This window comes from Scomber japonicus, chromosome 8 (assembly GCF_027409825.1).
Source record: "Scomber japonicus isolate fScoJap1 chromosome 8, fScoJap1.pri, whole genome shotgun sequence".
Lineage (NCBI taxonomy): Eukaryota > Metazoa > Chordata > Actinopteri > Scombriformes > Scombridae > Scomber > Scomber japonicus.
This window is the reverse complement of record NC_070585.1, coordinates 10,138,184-10,157,067: the sequence shown is the minus strand read 5'-3', so window position 1 is coordinate 10,157,067 and position 18,884 is coordinate 10,138,184. Positions and strand designations below refer to the sequence as shown.

The 18,884-nt window shown below is 41.7% G+C and overlaps 1 protein-coding gene across 1 annotated transcript in view; it reads left to right on the top strand.

Annotated features, from left to right (window-relative positions):
• Positions 1–18,884, top strand: part of tenm1 (teneurin transmembrane protein 1) — a 148,058-nt gene that overhangs the window by 70,559 nt on the left and 58,615 nt on the right. The window contains exons 6-12 of the mRNA XM_053323537.1: positions 2,973–3,175; positions 5,508–5,715; positions 10,003–10,104; positions 12,257–12,451; positions 13,963–14,163; positions 16,102–16,287; positions 16,599–16,745. Coding sequence (XP_053179512.1) covers positions 2,973–3,175; positions 5,508–5,715; positions 10,003–10,104; positions 12,257–12,451; positions 13,963–14,163; positions 16,102–16,287; positions 16,599–16,745 — 1,242 coding nt within the window. The remainder of the gene's footprint in view (positions 1–2,972; positions 3,176–5,507; positions 5,716–10,002; positions 10,105–12,256; positions 12,452–13,962; positions 14,164–16,101; positions 16,288–16,598; positions 16,746–18,884) is intronic.

Genomic DNA, 18,884 nt, shown 5'->3' with positions numbered 1-18,884 from the left:
CATATTGGCTTGTTTAAGCTTGTATGCCTTTTGCCTGCCAAGTAAGAATAAACAGAGATTTACTGTTTTGAAAGATATTTTCAAAGAATGGTCTCAGGTTCTGTGCTGAGACACACAGAGCTACGGTGCTGCTGGAACGCATTGATTGACAGCAGTAATCTGAGCAGCTGGGGAGACCTGGAGGAACTGTAGTCACCATGCGATCTGTCTGGTATCTGCGGGGACTCCCAAAATGCCTCGATCCTCCCCGCTCTTTACTGTAGCTGCAGTATTATTCTCTACTGCTGAGACAAAGGGAGAGAGAGTGATCCAAGGGTGGGGGGTTTTCTTCTTTCTTGCATCAGCAGCTGTAACTTGACACCACCACCTCCTCTTTGGACATGCTGCTCTCTTCTTGTCTCTTCCCCCTCCTCTCTTTTTCTTCCTCCGTTCTCCAACACTCCCAGCCCCCTATCTCCCACACCCCGCCGCCACCACCCATCCTCACGGCTGACCTGCGCGCCGCTTTCTGTCCTCATGTTGCATCAGACTCAGAGAGGCACTATACAGTAATTAGCATCAGAAGGACCTGCCTGCTCATCTGCCCGCCAGCCTGCCAGTCAGCCTGCTCGCCGGCCCGCCTGCGCGCCTCTCTGCCTGCCAGTGTTCTGCCAACTGCCATGCCCTATTCATGTCCTATTCATCTAGTGTTGAATAAAAGACTGCTTTCCTCAGGACATCCATCCCTTTGCTGGCCTTTATTTTTTATTTTTTTATTTTTTTTGTGGTGAGGCACAGGAGTGAGGATTAGCATTAAAAGGAATAGACTGCTGAGGTATACTCAGCTGGAATGCATGAATGCATACCTTAGTTCTGCCAAGCTGCTTTCATTCATTTTGGAAGAGATTTTAGCACAGGGACAATTTATGCTTCAGACAGGACACCTGTCTCCTTTTCTCTTTCATTACAGGCCTTTTGAACTCTCTTTTTGTTCTCATCCTGCTCTCATCTTTCTATCCCTTTATCTTTACTCTGCCTTCGTCTATCTCACTCTCCTGTCACTGTGCAGTCGAGTTTGGTCAATTAACCAATTAATCAATTTACTTTATTTCAATCCTGCAGTCCCTAGAAGAGGTAGGATAAAGGAGATAGAAGATGAAAGGAAATGCTTTGGCATTTATTAGCATGCTATTTGACATTTTGTGAGAGAAGGCTAAAAGTAAGAGTGTTGGTGAGAAAGAAACAAAACTAGGAGCTGCCTATGTCAGCATGCTAACATGCTCACAATGACTAAGTTTACTGCTGTTTAGCAGGTGTAATGTTTACCCTGTTTACTGTAGCTTTGTATTTTGTATGTGTTTGTTTTATACTGTTTGTTATTGTGCTGTTATATGTTTTAATATTGACCTATTGAAGGGACTACAGATGAAAATGAGCTATAGGCTAATAAGCTAACTTTGGTACAGTACATCTAATATTAAATAAGATCCAGAAAAGAAATGAGATAGATTTCTGACATACTGATCTACAACTATGCCTTTTTTCGTAATGTATGTTACCACTGTATGTCATTATCCTGGAAAATCCAAATAAAAAAGAAATGACTTCTAATCCTCTTCAATCAGGGTGCTAGCCTTTGCTAATTACCACTAAACACAAAGAGTTGAGCTGGAAATGTTAAAATGTGTGCAGGAATTGAGTCATAAACTAAAGTGTTGGATTAATTAAAACTGATGGTGGCGGTAGATGAAATGTTAAGTGACCCCATAGTTACAGTATTATAATTCAGTCTGTGGGAAGCATGAAATAATATTACAGTATGTATGTGATATTTATTTTTCACAGAATTTCCTCCATCTCAGTAAATAGTGTCAATAGTTGTTTAGACATTTCACTCAGAACCACAAATTACCTCAACCTCACTGGTGGTTTTATTTGAAAAGTAATGTGTAATGTGACCATCAATGTCTAGGCCAGTCCAGTAGTAGTTGAGATATTTGAGTGGGGACCAAAGTTGTGGACCAGAAGACCGCCAGCATGACTTAAAAGTACAGTGGAACCAGAATCTAATCCCAGGCCTGCTGTCTCTACCTCACTGTCTGTCTGACAGTAGATGTGATATATGCCAAAGAGCCTGTGAGTGTGCATGGTGTCGCCATAATGGAGTGGTAAAGCTGCAGGCGTTATAGATTGAGAGCTAGCGGCCTCGTCCATGAATCTGCCCCTAACTGTTCTTCTGCCTTTGTGGCCGTAACGATCGGCTGGCTCCCCTCTGTCACCGTATTTCCTCCATCTTAGTTTAGAAGCAGAGATATATCTCTCCATAAAAGCCGACACAAAGAGGGCTGGAGAGCTTCGCCTGCTCCCCTACACAAAAGACCCAGGCCTGGTGGTTGATAAAGGCTTATGGAGAGGAGCTGATGGCCAGGGGACTGCTGGAAAGACCTATTCTCTTCACACACAAAGACGTGCTCTCACTCAAGACACTATCTGTGCGCCGTGACGCTGTTTGTGAATGCCGGCCTTGCATGTGTGTGTACTCCTCTTGGCCTCCGCACTTTATTTTTTTCACTTTTCCTCTTTTTTTTCTCATCTACCTCTCTCGTCTCACACACACAGACACACACACACACACCCTCTTCCTTTCTTGTTAAAAGATGCTAATATAGCACATGACAAAGCCCCAGTAGACAGCTCTCAGACAAAACATTTCCTTTCTAAAGCAGTTCATCTTTATGCAGAGCCTATCCAAAGGATTGCCAAAGCAGGGCCTCTTGAAAAGAAGGATTTTTACCAGCGCTCAGTCATTCCTGATATCTATTCAGTCTCATTTCATTAGTACGGCCGCTGATCACACCGATGTTTGAGAACATCAGGTTGGTTATTTATTGCTCCCTCTGATACTGAATGGAACTCCTTGTCCACCTTGATAAATCTGCAGTATGTGGCCCAACAATATAACCCGTCTTTGTGTGTTTTTTTTCTACCTGCAGAGAAGTGGGTGCGAGGCCGGGCCATCGACCGTGGAGAGGTCGACGTTGGGAGCCAGCAGAGCCAGGCTATTCCCCCGGGACTTTTTTGGAGGTTTCATATGACAGTACACCATCCTACCTACATCAAGTTCAACCTCTCCCTCTCACACAATGCACTGCTGGGGGTCTACGGACGCAGGAACATACCGCCCACACACACTCAGGTAAACAAGGCTCCTGTTGTAGCATGCTGTTAACCCAGATGGGCCTGTTTGCTGGTTCACCATAGACCACATCCACTCAAAGCCAGATAAAGCTCTATATAGTGTATAACTCTGAAAACACACATCTTGTTCTTTTATTTTATTTTGAAAAACAATTACCTACACAGTATTTAGATTATAGAACATATTCATTTTACTACTCCCGAGCATTTTGTGCACAGAAAAACTTTTTTTTTTTTTTGTAGAGAGGCTATGAAGAAAGAAAGGATTTAATTTGAGAAAATAAAAATCTATTCTGTGCTCAGTAAGTATATTTGCGTGTTTGCTATTAAATTAGTGTAGTCGTGTGCAAATCAACAATACCTCAGCGGGATAGGTGCTGGATTCAAAATCAATTAAATTACAATGCAAGCAGTGCCCACACACTACATCAAAGCTCTCTTTAATTTGATTTGGCAACATTTCAACCAACTACTACCTACTATCACAAGGACATTTAAAATATTCATATAAATAGACATATAAGTGTGATTCAAAGTGGATGAGCGTGATGTCACTGGTTATTTTACTATTGTATATATATATATTCTTTATTTCCTTCCTTTGTGTGATTGAGGAAGACCTGTAGGTTAATGAAACATTACATAAGAAAATTAAAAGGAGCTTTGATTTAGTGTGCAGGTACTCTTTGCATGGCAATGTTTGCTATTATCCACATATATGCACAGCAATAACCTCTAACACTCAGTTTTACTCATTTTCCATTTCTCCATTCTTAGCTGCTCTACTGTATGTGCTCTCGGGTTTGCCTGTGTGCTCGGTCACCTTGACAATGTTACTGTTCCAATATCTCCACCAATCTCAAAATTAGAGTAGGTAATTTCTTATTCAGTGTATCAAATTTGCTACATTCAACCAGAAGTTATACAGTTTGCTTACATCCCGATGAGGTATTAGTCTCTCTACCTTTCTGTCTTGGTAGATCAATAGCTTACTTCTTCCAGAATTGAGGCATCAATATAATTTTATACATGTATGCTTGCTCAGATACACTGACAATCAGTCACTTCTAACCTTGTCTGTGATCACTCATGTTAAATGTCAGTTAAGCCAATCACACAATACAGGTGTCAATAAAGTGTATTTGTGCGTGCTCAGTCAGACAAGTGTGTGAGCATAAACAATTTTGATCGAAGTCCCTGTGCAGCAGAGGAGGACTCGCTGTCAGCCTGGTTAACAAGTAGCATTTATGATCCATGAGCAAATCACTAGGTTGTACTTGTCTTGACAACAGAAACAGAAAAAATAATATGTAAATGAGAAGAATTACATTTTGAGTTTTATACTGAAAAGACAGTATAAGAGATGATGATAAGCAGATGTTTTTACTGAATGAGACTGTATCACACCAGATGTTGCCAGAGGTGCGATGTTTTTTTGTTTGTTTGCAAGCTAAAACAGGCAGAGGAGAAGAAGTTGTGGACACAGATCTTCCTAAAACTGCCTTGAAAAGTGTGGATGCTTTTTTATTTTCACAGGGAATTTCAGATATATAGCCTACATGACTTGTGGATGTAATGAATCTCAGGCACACAACCGTAATCACACAGACAATACACGTGATTATATGCTACACAGTGAACAACATCTCATACAACATGTAAGAAGCAGGTATGCAGACTTAAACACAACACACATTGAGTCATCTGCTTTTTAACATCAGTGCATCCCTGCTCTCGCCTGTATGAAGAGGTCTAATTAGCTGTTTTTGACACTAGTGTGACACATAGCCCTCAGGGGGAATAAAGCTCAGCGAGTGCTTGCTAGTTCAAGGAGGTTTGAGGATGGAGAGGATGGGAGGGAGAGACGAGACGAGACGAGGGTGGTGGGGAAAGTTAAAGAGGGTGAGAAAAGAAGCACAAAAAGGTTTAGACAGATGAAATAATAGTCTGTTCCATTTGAAAACCTGGGTGGTAAAGTCTGCCCATGCTATTAGCAGCACGTCAAGTTGTTGAAGCATCTAGTGCCGAACGTGTCTGAGAGAAGACTGAGCTGCCATGGATGACGATTTCCCTTCATTTCTTCGGATTCACATTTCGTTATTAGCATCTGATTTCCCCCCTCGACTTCTTGTATTCAGGCAGTTTTCCAATAACATTCAAATGTCAGTTTCACAAAGCTCAACCCAACAACAGCCACACACCACTGCACCAGGTCTGCCTGGCAAAATTTCCATCGCATTTACACCAATTTTTGTGAAATTCCTTCCCTCGCTCACTCCAGATGGATGGTATTGCCGTTGTCTTGATTTGTGTTCATGTATTCTGTTCAGTTCGACTTTGTGAAACTGTTGGATGGCAAGGCGCTGCCCAGGTCCTTGACTGATCCTGTCTCAGCTGCCAAAGTTCCCAAAGGGCTGCTGCTGAGTGGCCTCCAAGAAACAGGCTTCATTGAGTACATGGACCCCGGCACCTGGCACCTCGCTCTCTACAACGATGGACGCAACCTGGAGCAAGTGTTGCTCCACAGCACTCCTATAGGTGAGGAGAATTATACAGCTATCCTGAATACAGTTTAACTTAGATATTTACCTTACATGTGCATTCCACTGTGTATATCTCATAGGTATTCAATCTCTTGCCCCCCCCCCCCCCCCCCCCCCTTCATTTGTTGATTTACAAAACCATAGTACGAGAGTGGTTTGAAACTCATTGATATTTATGGGAAACTTTTCCTAATGTAAGAGAGAGAGACTGGCATGGCAAGAGATCGCCTCTAGAAAGGGGGAGGACTGCTCCTGTTGTAATGACAGGGCTTGCTAACTACAGCTCATTGCTATGGCACACATGGATGGCAGTGCAAATTGAAGGATGTGAATAATGCAAGAGTACGTAGCTGAATATAGACAAGTGGATAATTACCAGGGCAGTTTCCTCACTCCTACTTTGCCCAGTACTCCATGAGAGAATACAGTGTTGAAATAACAAAAAAAAAATGAAATGTTGGGAAATGTACAGCCACATCATGATCGCACTTGGTAATTTGTAATGTATGTAAGAGCCAGGTGAAATGCAAATGAACCAGCTTGCAATGTGTGATGATGAATGTGAGATACAGTAAAGCATCAGGAACATGGAGTATAGCTTTCTTATTGCTTAGAAGCTAAATATGCATATCGCCAACCTCGCAAAAGCCCAAATGGTAAGCAAATCAGCAAACATTTTCACAGTGCCAAACATTGTACTCAAGACATATTTTATTGTCATATTTACAGAGTGCTTTATCTAATAAATGACAGCATGCAACAACTAAACACAGATTTTATTTCAGAGCTGTCAAACATTGGTTGACATGTGTTCCGTGTGTAAAGACGGGAATATACCAGATCGTCTTTGAGCTGCATATTTTGAGCTGAACACTGAAACAGCAGCATTTACAAAGAGTTAACTTCCCCCCCCTCCCATTTCCTCTCTTCAATGATCAAAACAAATATAGACACAACAGATGGGCTCAGAATTGCAGCCTTTAGTCTGCTAAGGTTTTTCAAATAATTAATCAAGTGATTTGGCTTGAAAGAGGGAAATAATATTAATGGATTGGTGTCAAAGTTCATTTCACTGCCCATTTACACCTCTAACGGGGGGTTACGAAAAGAAACAGCATTGTTTTGGAGGCAGAAAATCAAAACCACTGAGCTACAGTACAATAAATTCTAATAAGAGACACAGCGTGCCGCAGCCCAGAGTAGAGCTTTATGGGGAGATGAGGGAGCAATGAGATGATCTCTGTCGGGAAATTGAGCTTTTCTGCAGCGAATAGTAACTGGATACAACAAAGGAGCAGAGAGTATAAATAAGAGAATAGCAAAAGGCTGTCGTATAGATAAATAAATAAAAAAATGAAATCAATAAAGTGTAGAGTACGACAGCGGGGGGAAATATAAGAACATGAAGAATATGAAAACAATACATAGAATGATGCTAATGTAGCAAAATATGCTTGTTTTTACAAAAGGAGGGGTGTGTACTGTACTGTACTGTATGTGTATTAAAACATGCTTTCAGGAGTAATGAGGTATGTGATTACATGTGCAGAAACCCTGTCATGGATAATCATGATAATCATCATCTAGATACTCCCCTGGATGGTTTAAAAAAAAAAAAAGAAGAAAAAAAAAGATGAAAGAAGTGAGTTGTGGCAGAACATTCAAAGCTTCGTGTGTTTGGTCAGCCAATAACTGACCTGTATCAGTCAGAAGACATTATGCTGTTCTGTCATCCATTCAGAGACCATCTCACACACACTGAACATTCACTTGCTTATAACTCACTACAGCTGCTGAGTCGGACAGAATATTGTCAGGATAAATGTTGGGATATATATACTGTAATATATGCTGTGTACAGAATCCTCTAGTTATTTCTCAGTGATGACTAGCACATATAAATGCCTCACATAAAAATATTAATAAAAAAGGATATAATAGGAGAGAACAGCTGCTGATTTCTAAACACTCTATCCATTTTACAGAAGGAAAAAAAAACTGCAGCAAATCCAGAGAAAACCTTTTTTTCTTTTTATTTCCCCCCCCCCCCTCCTCTGCAGTTATTGACGTTTACATGTGACCCACAAAAGCTTCGGCTTAATGACTTCTGCCATTTTGCCACCTCCACTCCAGCACCATCTTCTTTAATTCTACTCAGCCTGTACCCGGGGCGGAGAGTGGTGCTTCCTGCAGGGCTAATTATACGTGATTACTATACTTCATCTGTCATCACGCATCCTCTGGAATATTATATCTTTTTACACAATGGACCACAAATTGTGAAGAAAAAGTTTTGTAGAGATCTTGAATTTTGAAGAAAACATGATAAACAACTAAAAAAAAGTGGTTAAGAAGCGTCTGGATACTTCTGGTTAGCTGAGCAGCAATTTCATTTCTTCATAAATTCATAAAGCTCAAGGGTCATAAAGCATGGCTGAAACTTTACGGGCTCATAAAGTACAATTGGAATGCTTATTTGACCAATCAGATCACTTGGCTGGAAGCACCCATTTTTATAATAGCATTTAACTGCAATAACTTATGGCATGAGTGATTTCTAACTGGAAAGGGTTTAGTCAGTGGAAATAACTGAGTTGGGTGTCACTTGTACACGCGCGCGCACACACACACACACACACACACACACACACACACACACACACACACACACACACACACACACACACACACACACACACACACACACATTTGTTAGACATGGCACATCATACATTACCTGTTAATTGCCTTGAGATCTTTATAGTTGAGACATTGACCTGAAAGATACAGAGCTTATATCACTGTTACAGCCTTGCCCCTTACAGCCTCTTGAGCTTTCTGACAGATCACTTGTCTCCTCTGGATTAAAAGGAACTCTGTGACCTTGCAGATGAGTTTTTGTTCATTGCATGTGTCAGTTGCCAGATACAATATTGGAAATTGTGTATGGGAGGTGTGTTTTTTTTCTTTTTTTTCCAAGAGTGAGAAAGAGACACATATGGAGAAAGGTTTGTGAGTCCTCCTGACTGTGTGGGAGAAAGATGATTGCCACTCCTTCCCTCCATCAGTGTGACGATGACAGGTGATGGAGGTGAAAATGACTTTGGTTTCTGTAGTGATGCGCTGCTGTGGAGGATAACGTTGTGCTGCCGGCTACTGGCAGGGCCTGTCTCATTAGCATGTGTCACACACGCCTCAAGGCGGGTGTCATATAATAACTTTGCGTGCGCGTGTTTGTAAATGTGTGTGTGTGTGTGTGCACGAGCGAGCCATGCCACCAGAGGATTTGTCATCAGTGCTCCCTGAACACAGCGAGCCGGGGGACTGCAGTGGGTTGACTCTGGAGCCGGTCTCTGTTTGGAGGAGCCGAGCAGGACAGCGCAGGGTCAAATAAAGGATGACATCCTTGACACCCATTTTAATTACTCTATCTAGCTCAGATAGAGCTTGCCTGGTACAAAACAAGCGGCAGCACAGTACAAATCCCCAACTCTGCATGCCAGCCTCTGGGTACTTCTCTACCAAATTCTTCCATCTCGAGTGGAGCTGACAGAGCTCAGAAGGCTTATATAATGCTCTAAAAGCATAAAAGCGCTCTCTCTCTCTCTTTATCTGTCTTTGCCATGCTGTCTATACCCAGAGAATGAGATCTGACATGATGGACATATCAATGAGAGGAAAGACAGAACAGTAAAAGGAAGGAAGTTAATTGAAGTCCGATGGAGTAACGTGATGAAATGCATATAGCCTACAGAAGGATATGATGAAACACGCATATCTAGATGAGACAACGCACTAGTAGGAACAAGCATCACATTGATCTCCGACATGCTGAGTCTGTAGCGTACTGTAGCGTCGCAGTATTATCCATTCTCCGCTAACTTGTGCACTCACAATGTCAGATTTTATGTTGTTCAATCCTGTTCCAAACGGCGCCCTTGTAAACAGTTTGTTGATTAAGCTTTGATGTTTGTAAATTTGCACGCAGTGTGTTTCCAACCTGTAATGCAGTATAATGTACTTAGTGCTACTGAGTGTAAGTGAGTGCTTGGCCATTCCCCAGAGAGTGATAGCAGCTGGATCAGACTAATCTAATATAGCCCCTATGTCTGGGGAGCCATTGCTTATCAGATCTCTCATTCAATAACAGAAAGCTATGCCAGCTTATGGGGTTACATGTGGAATACTTTCAAGTTTTATATTTTTTTTCTCTCTTCCTTTCATGTTTTGAATTTATGAATACTATATATGTGTGTGTGTGTGTGTGCGCGCTGTTGTGTAGACACAATGGATGGCTGCTCCACAGACTGTAATGGAAATGGAGAGTGTGTGGCTGGACACTGCCACTGCTTCGCTGGATTCTTGGGTCCTGACTGTGCCAAAGGTAAGAAACATACAGTATAATCATAGATAAGGCTGGCATTGTTCTATATTTCTTTTCCTCAAAATTCTCAAGAAAAGACCAAAGCCAAAAATACATTAAAATGTCTCTCAATACTTCCTCCTTTGTAGCTTGTCTGTGCCACTGGGGTCCAAGCCCATTTGTTCAAACTTTAATTACTCTACTATAATTCATTCTAAAACGTGTCACAAATGTAAAGTTATTTTTATTTTTTTTAATGAGGGCTTGTTATTTCCTAAAAGACGTGGACACTGTAGTTTTTAGCAAATGTTACTTAAACGGGAGTAGAAACAACAGCATTTACTAAGGACTATTTTCAGCTGGGGATTAATACACATTTGGTGCACCAGTGGGTATTTACAACTCTTAGACTTTTTTTTTTACATCAACTGCAACTGCTGACACCTCTTCTGTAAGAGACAGGATTTCAATTCTCTTCCACTCGGCTATTATCTGAGCACGGTTAAGCTACCATCAATCAGATGTTTGGCAATTAAAAGCAATCTAGCAACTCAAAGGGCAGCAGCCGTTTCTAGTGCACTTTTGATTTGAAACATCTGCAGGAAGTGTCAAGTTTTATTGGCGCCCACTTAACGAGTGCATGGAAATTGGCAGAGTGGAAGCAGCTGAATTTGAAATAATAACGTTTCTGATTTAAAAAAAAAAAAGGACAACAGATTAGTGAGTATGACTTGAAACTTTTTGAACAGATTTCATTAGTGACATCATGGTTAATTTATCATGTGAGCTAATAGAGCACAATTAATTCCTTCCTTCTTCTGTGTGTTCCTTTTTTAACATGGACTTTATTAGCTACCAGACTACATTTGGTCATGCTGATTCTGCCATTATTTGAGTATCAGCTTTTATTAGATCATTTATTATATGTGGGTTCACAGTGTGGTTCAGTGAATAGTTTTTGGACAACAATGGAGGTCAATGGCACAGAGGAATACACTACTACTACACTAGGATCATTTCATTGTATTTTTTGGTCTTCTAATATCACATTTACATTTCATACTGACAACATTAACTGTTTTTTTTACTCTCCTCCTTCTGTTTCTCTTTCTCTGTCATCGCCTCTGTATCGTTTCCCTCCGGCTCGCTCCCATTCTCCCTCAGTCTCCCGTTCTTTCCCTCTGTCCTTCTTTGTAAAATGATTGTAGTTGTCTCTGTCTCATTGTGTTGAAACAGGTGATGTGATATCACATCCTATGATTTATTTACGCTCATCATTTATTCATACATTCCTCTCATCTTTTACTCATTTGCTCGCATTGTAATATCTGCTGTTTGAAAAGTTAGACAGCAAGTTTTGGCAAGAGTTGTAAAAAAAAAAAAAAAGAAGAAGTATAGTGTGGATTTATCACTGGGGGGGTGCAGAGTGTTAGATTTAACAAAATGGATCAAACAAATACATAGCACATGCCTGCACACATGAACACACAAGGGCCTTCATTCCAAATTATCACAGAAAAGAGGCGTTGGTTTCTAATCCATTTGAAGTCTCGGGCTGCCATACCTCCTCCAGCTTCTATGCAGCGGGGGGTGGGTATGGTGGTGGTGGTGGTGGTGGGGTGTAACTGTCATTGCATCATCAGACACTCACTGACTTTATTTTACCTGGCTGTCATTACATTAGCCACACAGCTCTCCATCTCTACATGGAGATAGCTCTGCTTTCCACCCTCATTCTATAAACCCCGAACGCTCTCTTTCCTAATCTTTCGTTTTCACGATTGTTTTCACGGCCTGTTCAGAGCGAGTGAGGTGACGTTGGGGGGATTTTCTACAATTCCTGGGTTGCCGTGGTAGCCAGGCTCAGGTGGTGCTTGAGTAAATTGAAACAGCGTGAGGGATTTGGCTGGAGTGTGTGTGCGTATATGTGTGTTCCAATATGTAGTGTGTGTGTGTGTGAGAGAGAGAGAGAGAGAAAGAGAGGGAGACAGAGGCTGCTTGAGGATTTGCTGAATCTGTGCACAAGCTGAGATAAGAGAGCGTAGCCCCACTCACGCTAGGTTACTGCGGTCTCCCAGCTAATATACTGCAGCACTGTGCGTGTGTGTGTGTGTGTGTTTGCATGTGTGTACAACTGAGTACGTGGGTGTAATCTGTGTTTGTTCTATTGCAGATTCATGCCCTGTGTTGTGCAGCGGTAACGGTGTGTACGAGAAAGGAAGGTGTGTGTGCCTGGCAGGATGGAAGGGGGCAGAGTGTAATGTGGAGGAAGGTCAGTGTATCGACCCTACCTGCTCCAACCATGGCTCCTGCATCCAGGGAATCTGCATATGCAGTCCGTCCTACAAGGGGGTTAACTGTGAACAAGGTAAGAAGGTTCACGCTTTCCAAAGCAGAAATACACACATCACAATGTCACAACTGCACACCATAAATAGCTTCACACATAGACTTTGCTATGTTTTTAATGAAGGTGAGCTAATCAATAACTTTATATTAACAATGGATCAAATGACTGTGTGTTATTTGACAGGGGTCCCTCATGGTGCAAACTGACAGAAAATGATTAGCCTGACCTGTCAGCTCTAGAGATTTTTTTGTCAAATGTCACTTTTATTTATACAGCCCTAAATTACAAATTAAACCACACAGAAATCCTATACTTACTGCTAAACGTCATTTTTTCATGTGATGGAACAAGTTGTCTATAACCTTACCACTACTAATACATGCATGTAATACCATAATACCGATGTCATGTAAAAATGGTGTTTGTCCTCCTTAATAATAGTAATAATCTTTTTTTCCTTTTTCTTCAGTATGAAAATGAACCCTATTAAATGTTGTGCATTCATGGTTGCAGACAGAAATGGCTACTAGCAAATGAAGCATGAGGTTCATGGTTTGCTTAAAATGTAAAAAAAAAAAAAAAAAAAAAAGGAAAAAAAGTTGGCTAAATATGAATTAATAAAAATTGGCTGGGTAGCCTACAACTCCCCTGCTGACTACACAGCAAAATTATACTGTTCTGTTTACATCACCCAGAGCATGTAGCATAAAATCAACAAAAATCCATGAAAAGGATTTGGACAAACATATAACATGCACAGTACCACTCACATATTGAAGGATGCAATTTTTTGTTTTTTTGCAACTTATTATGAATATTTCAATCTATAGTGTGTCTAGGGAAGACATAAAGCTGTACATAAAGGGAGTGAAAACCAGCTATGATATCTAAGGCCTTGTAAATTACTGTACAGGAAACCTTGCAGCTCTCCGCTGTAAAACTGCCCAATAAATTAGTGAAAGCAAACAAAGCCATGATGTTTAAAACAATTATGATTGTTACACTTGATCATAACCTGATGGCACAGCTGTCCTAAAGACTACTGCGCTGTTGCCTACAGCATCCAGGTCTGCAGAGACTGAATCATGCGTTTGACCTTGAGCGGTGGAGCTGAGCTGAGCCGAGCTGAGCCGAACTGTGCTGAGCTCTGGCTCGGCGCTCAGAGCTGTAATTACACACACTAACAGTTACTACACAGCGTAGCACAGACCACCATGACACACACACACACACACACACACACACACACACACACACACACACAAACCAACCCATTTCACCCCTTATCAAAGCCCGAGTTCTAAGTGTCCTATGAAGTGTAATGTTGTGGAACAGATACAGGGTTTGTAGCTGGGGTGGTTAACTCCTGGATGGGATGCAAAGAACACTGCTTTCATACTCGATGATTATAATGAGACAGGCGCCCGGCCCTCCTCCTTCTCTCCCCCCCTCCCACCCTTTCACTACCTCTTGTCACCTCTGACTCATTCTTGCTTTTCTGTTTGTCCTCTCGCCCCCCGTCTCTGCAGTGGACTGCGTAGACCCTCAGTGTGGCGGGCACGGAGTGTGCGTGCGCGGGGAATGCGTGTGCTCGGCAGGCTGGGCAGGAGTGAGCTGTGATGACCCGCTGCCAGCCTGTCAGGAGCAGTGTTCAGGACATGGCACCTATCTCCCTGAGTCAGACACCTGCGCCTGCCAGCCCAACTGGACGGGACCAGACTGCTACACTGGTAAGACCTGAGGATTACTGTTCACACACGGAAAAAACACTGAAAACTTCAGCCGCACATCACTAGTTTGCCAGTGTTCTTGTAGCATGCATGGTCTTGCCAGATACTATTTTCTGGGGATTTGATAGACATGAGAGAGAAATATGGATTGAAGCCACTGAGTGAAATGGATGTGTGCGTGCGTGTTTGTGTGTTTGCGCATAGGCACGTGCACGTGTGTTTCTGTGTGTGTGTATGCACGTGTGGGTTTTTGCACTCTCTTCATGCTGGTCGTAAATGAGATTTCCCCTCATGACTTTCTGACGGCAGCACTCTCGAGCCCCCTTTGCACCAGCACTCACTTTACCATGCACTTATAATGTAACACACATAAACTCACGCGCACACACGAGCATACACACACACCCGTATTCCCTTCAGCCAAGTGAGAAAAAAAATGCAGGCGAGAAAAAAAAAAGAAAAAAGACCTCTATTCTCAGTTTGCTGCGAGGCCTTTCAGAGGCTGCTACTCTGAGGAACATTCAGCCTGGCATTTAAAAGCTTGGTGATGTTTATTGCATACTGTAGCCGTGTTTGCAACATATTAGTTAATATGTGGGTTTTAAATATAGCTGTAAAAGATTTCTTATGTCTTCAACTTTCTTTGCTCTTCTTTACACTGAATTAAACGCTTAAATAGACAATGGTTCTACACTGATTGTGGGGAAAAAGTAGCAAGATAGTCACTGTAGCAAAACTGTGGTGGCTAAAATATAGAATGCAGTACTCTGCAGAACGCAGTGTGAAAAGTGTCCTTGTCCTTGCAGTGTTAGCTGACAGTGAGGAAAAGCTATAATAGGACTGACTTGTCGCTGTTTCCACCACACTAACTTAATGCTGGTGTTGGGAAGGATCCGCTTTACCACGCACACCAATGATTTGCAGGCAATTGGCATTAGCAGCGGCTCTCAGGTGTATGCATGCCTTATTATATTGATATAGCCCATGATAATGATAGACCATAGCTGAATATCTGAGATATGAGCAGCTTCCCTTCTACCTGCCGGGCTTTTAATCAAAAGGACCCAGCAATTCTACATCCTGGTCTTGTTGAAGCATAGCTAAGCTAATGTAATTCTAATAGAGAGTTGAAAAACTCTCCAACTTTAATCCACTTTTTCCTCCCTCTCCATGCTATGTATATTTAAATTGAAATAACTTTTTACTGCAGCTGGATAAGTAGTCTTTGTGTGCCTCCAGCACTTTGCTCTCTTTACTGATGGATGAGGCTTTGCTTCTGCAGAGAGAGAAAGAGAGAGGGAGAGAGAGAGAGAGAGAGAGAGATGTAAGATGGTGAAGAGACGCAGGGAGAAAAAAAAGGAAATAGACGAAAAGAGAAGGGAAGAATTTTAAAGGGATGTAGCAGAAGAGAGGGAGGGAAAAAAAGAGGCAAAAAGAGAATGCTGACAGAGACAAAGATGGAGAGACAGAGAGAAAGAAAGGGGAGAGCAATGGTATTAACATACCCACCAAATCTGATCAAAATGTCAGAAAAGAATAATAGAGCTGAATTGGAGTCCCTGTAGTTTAAATATGCGGTGCAAATACGAATCATTTGGCTGTTATTATGAGTCTATTCACTCTTCTCCTTCAGGGAGCTCAGCTATTAGAGGTGGGAGATTGTGTATTGTGAGAAAGTAGACTTTTTAGTCTCTGAGGTTATCCTCCTCTATCGCTTGTTTTTTTTCTCTCTCTCACCTATATCCAATGGCTCACCCCCAATTTTTTCCCCCTCACTTTCATGTCCCCTGTTCCTCTTTTACCTTTTCCTTTTTCTTCCAATGCTCAATTTCTCCATCTGTTCGGCTCCCTCTCATTCACTCCTATTCTCACACTTACACGTTTTTTTGTGTGTTTTTTTTTCTCTCTCTCGCATGTCCCCACCCACCTGTTCGGCAGAGCTGTGCCCGGTGCCATGTGGCAGCCATGGAGTTTGCTCAGAAGGCCAGTGCCAGTGTGAGGAGGGTTGGATTGGCGCTGCGTGCGACCAAAGAGCGTGCCATCCTCGCTGTGAAGAACACGGACAGTGCCACGACGGGACCTGCATCTGCCAGCCCGGCTGGGAGGGAGAACACTGTAACATTGGTGAGCTGGCGCAGTATCTGAATGGGCACACGTGTGCATGTGGACGTGTTTAATTATTCCTCGAGATATTTTGATTAGTATGATTAATAAGATAAAAGAAGCTCTCACTGGGATAATTTACATATACAATTGCTTTCTCTCACTTTTTCCTTCACAGTTACTCATGATTTGGACGTTGTGGTGAAAGGTAATTTATCTTTATTCAGTATCTAAATTTGTACTGTGCCTCCTCAACGTGCTAACAAATGCCAAAACTGTGTGTGTGTGTGTGTGTATGTATACATGTGGGCATGTGGGCCACACCTTTTTAGACGGCTGCCCAGGGCTGTGCAGTGGGCATGGGCGCTGTACCCTGGAGCAGAGCGGCTGGCGCTGCATCTGCCAGGCTGGATGGAGTGGGCCTGGATGCAGTGTTGTCATGGAAACTGACTGCAGTGATGGAACAGACAACGACGGAGGTGACATTCTAACATCATCTATCATTTTCTGTCTTTTTTATCCTCTTTTCTTACCTCTTTCATTTCTGTCTTTCTTGCATTCCATTTCATTACTTGTGCCAAAAAAAATCTGCCTCATTGTTCCCCCCTTTCATCCCTCTGTGCTGTCCCGGTCCTGCTGAGACTCCTGTTGAGTCCTGCTGGTCATTATTATATTGAATATGTATTCCGGTGTGTGTAAGTGTGTTCATGTGCGCCAGTGTCTATGTCTGTTTTTCTTCCTATCCCAGCTAAATGTCTAATATGCATACCACCGGCTAGGATAAAAGGCACTCCGAATTTTAAATACAGCAAGCCATGCAGAATAGCTGCTTCTTTGGATGTGAGGTGTTTAGTGTCAGGTGAGAGGTATGTGTCATTCAGCCTTGTAGCTGTGTTCTTTTATCCTCAGATAGATAAAAAAAAGAAAAGTACATTTTAACAGTTGCCATTTCAGTCCCAATCTACAGCTGTTCTTTAATGCATAACAACAAGTTTTAAGAATATAATGCAAAACTGTGAGGCTTTCAACTGTGCCCATTCACTTTGAAACTCCATCAAATATCCATTATGGACATGCTTGTTAAGCCGGTGCTGTAATTCATCATCGCAAACAAGGCAGTGTTGCTTTTGTTCAGAGGAAAAGCTTCCTTGTCATTTTTTTGGTTGTTTTTGTTGTTTTTTGTGGTTCCAGGTTTTGTGATTGAATCAGCACAACCAGCAGCAGGAAACCTCAAACACATACATAGTTTTTTTTTTGTAGTCCTTTTTTCGGGGTGGGTGCATGGTGCTGATAGCTGCAGCGTTACCCTTTTTTTCTCCACACGCTGTTTACCAAAGCAGCATTACTGACTGAGCGAACACTTCAGAAAGTCAGCCGAGATGGCTGCTCAAAACATGAATTACCGTTCCCAACTGTGGATTATAACCTCAGAGCCTCGCAATAAAAATTGTCCTGTGGACTATAAAATTGGGGCTGAACACAGTAAAGGACCGTGGCCATGTGTGCCAACAGTGTAGGCACTGATGGTTATGTTTCTGTATTGAATTAATGGATTATGTTCTGTGTCTTTGTTATTAATGTGTTTTACATTTGTGGTGTGTAACAAATAAAGGATTGTCACACTGTGCACATAATTCATTTATATATCAAATATAATGAGACTAAAAGATACAAGTAGAGACCCACAGCATTATGTAAATGTAATCCTGAATTGTTGGACTTCCCCTTTAATACTTGCGCATTGATTTGATTTAATATTGCATTTTCTTGGTCTCTGTATGAGTGGGTTAAGTAGAGGCGGAGGTGATACGTGGGTGGAGGAAGGGAGATGTTCAGTCAAACTGAAAAAGACATAATATATTGCATTATATGCAAGAAGTGGATTACATTATACTGTATTATATATACTGTGTGGCATTATATGGTATTATAGCTCTGCATGAATATTGATGAAGTAAAACATTTCGACACTATAGGTATCAAAACCTCCAGTTTATATGTTTATATATGTTTATAGGGAGAGACTTGCCAGCAAAGCCTTATGGAACCCACTTACACTTCTCTTATCTTTCTATCCCGCCACCTCTTTCCACAGCTTTCAAATACCATAATTTTCTACTGCACAATTCAGCCATCTCCCTTAATTGGCAGATATAGTGTACTGTAGGCTCTCATAGCCCTCTCTCACAGCAATCTTTTGTCTCTGAAGATAGACAGAGATGGAAAGATGTTATCACAAGTAATCAGAGAATAAAGAGGAACTTTGAAGAGAGGTTCAATTATTCCGCCTGGATAGGAGAGGGAAGCGCATGTATTGTTCTTTCTCTGGAAAAAACATTTATTCCACATAGCAAGCAGTGAAATCACTGACATGTGCAGCACATACTTAAATACAGTATATTACATGTATTCACAATTTTTGCTGTGCTTCCTTGTATCTTAACATCCATGCAGGCCCAGTAAACCACAAACCCATTCAGTATTCTTTTAATGACAACGAAACAATCAAATTTAATTAGTAGTGTGCTTTCAAGGTGACACAGTGAATCTTATGGTAATCAACCATTGTACGATGTTACCTTTGTAGGAGGAGGTTACAATAGAATATTGTTGGCCTT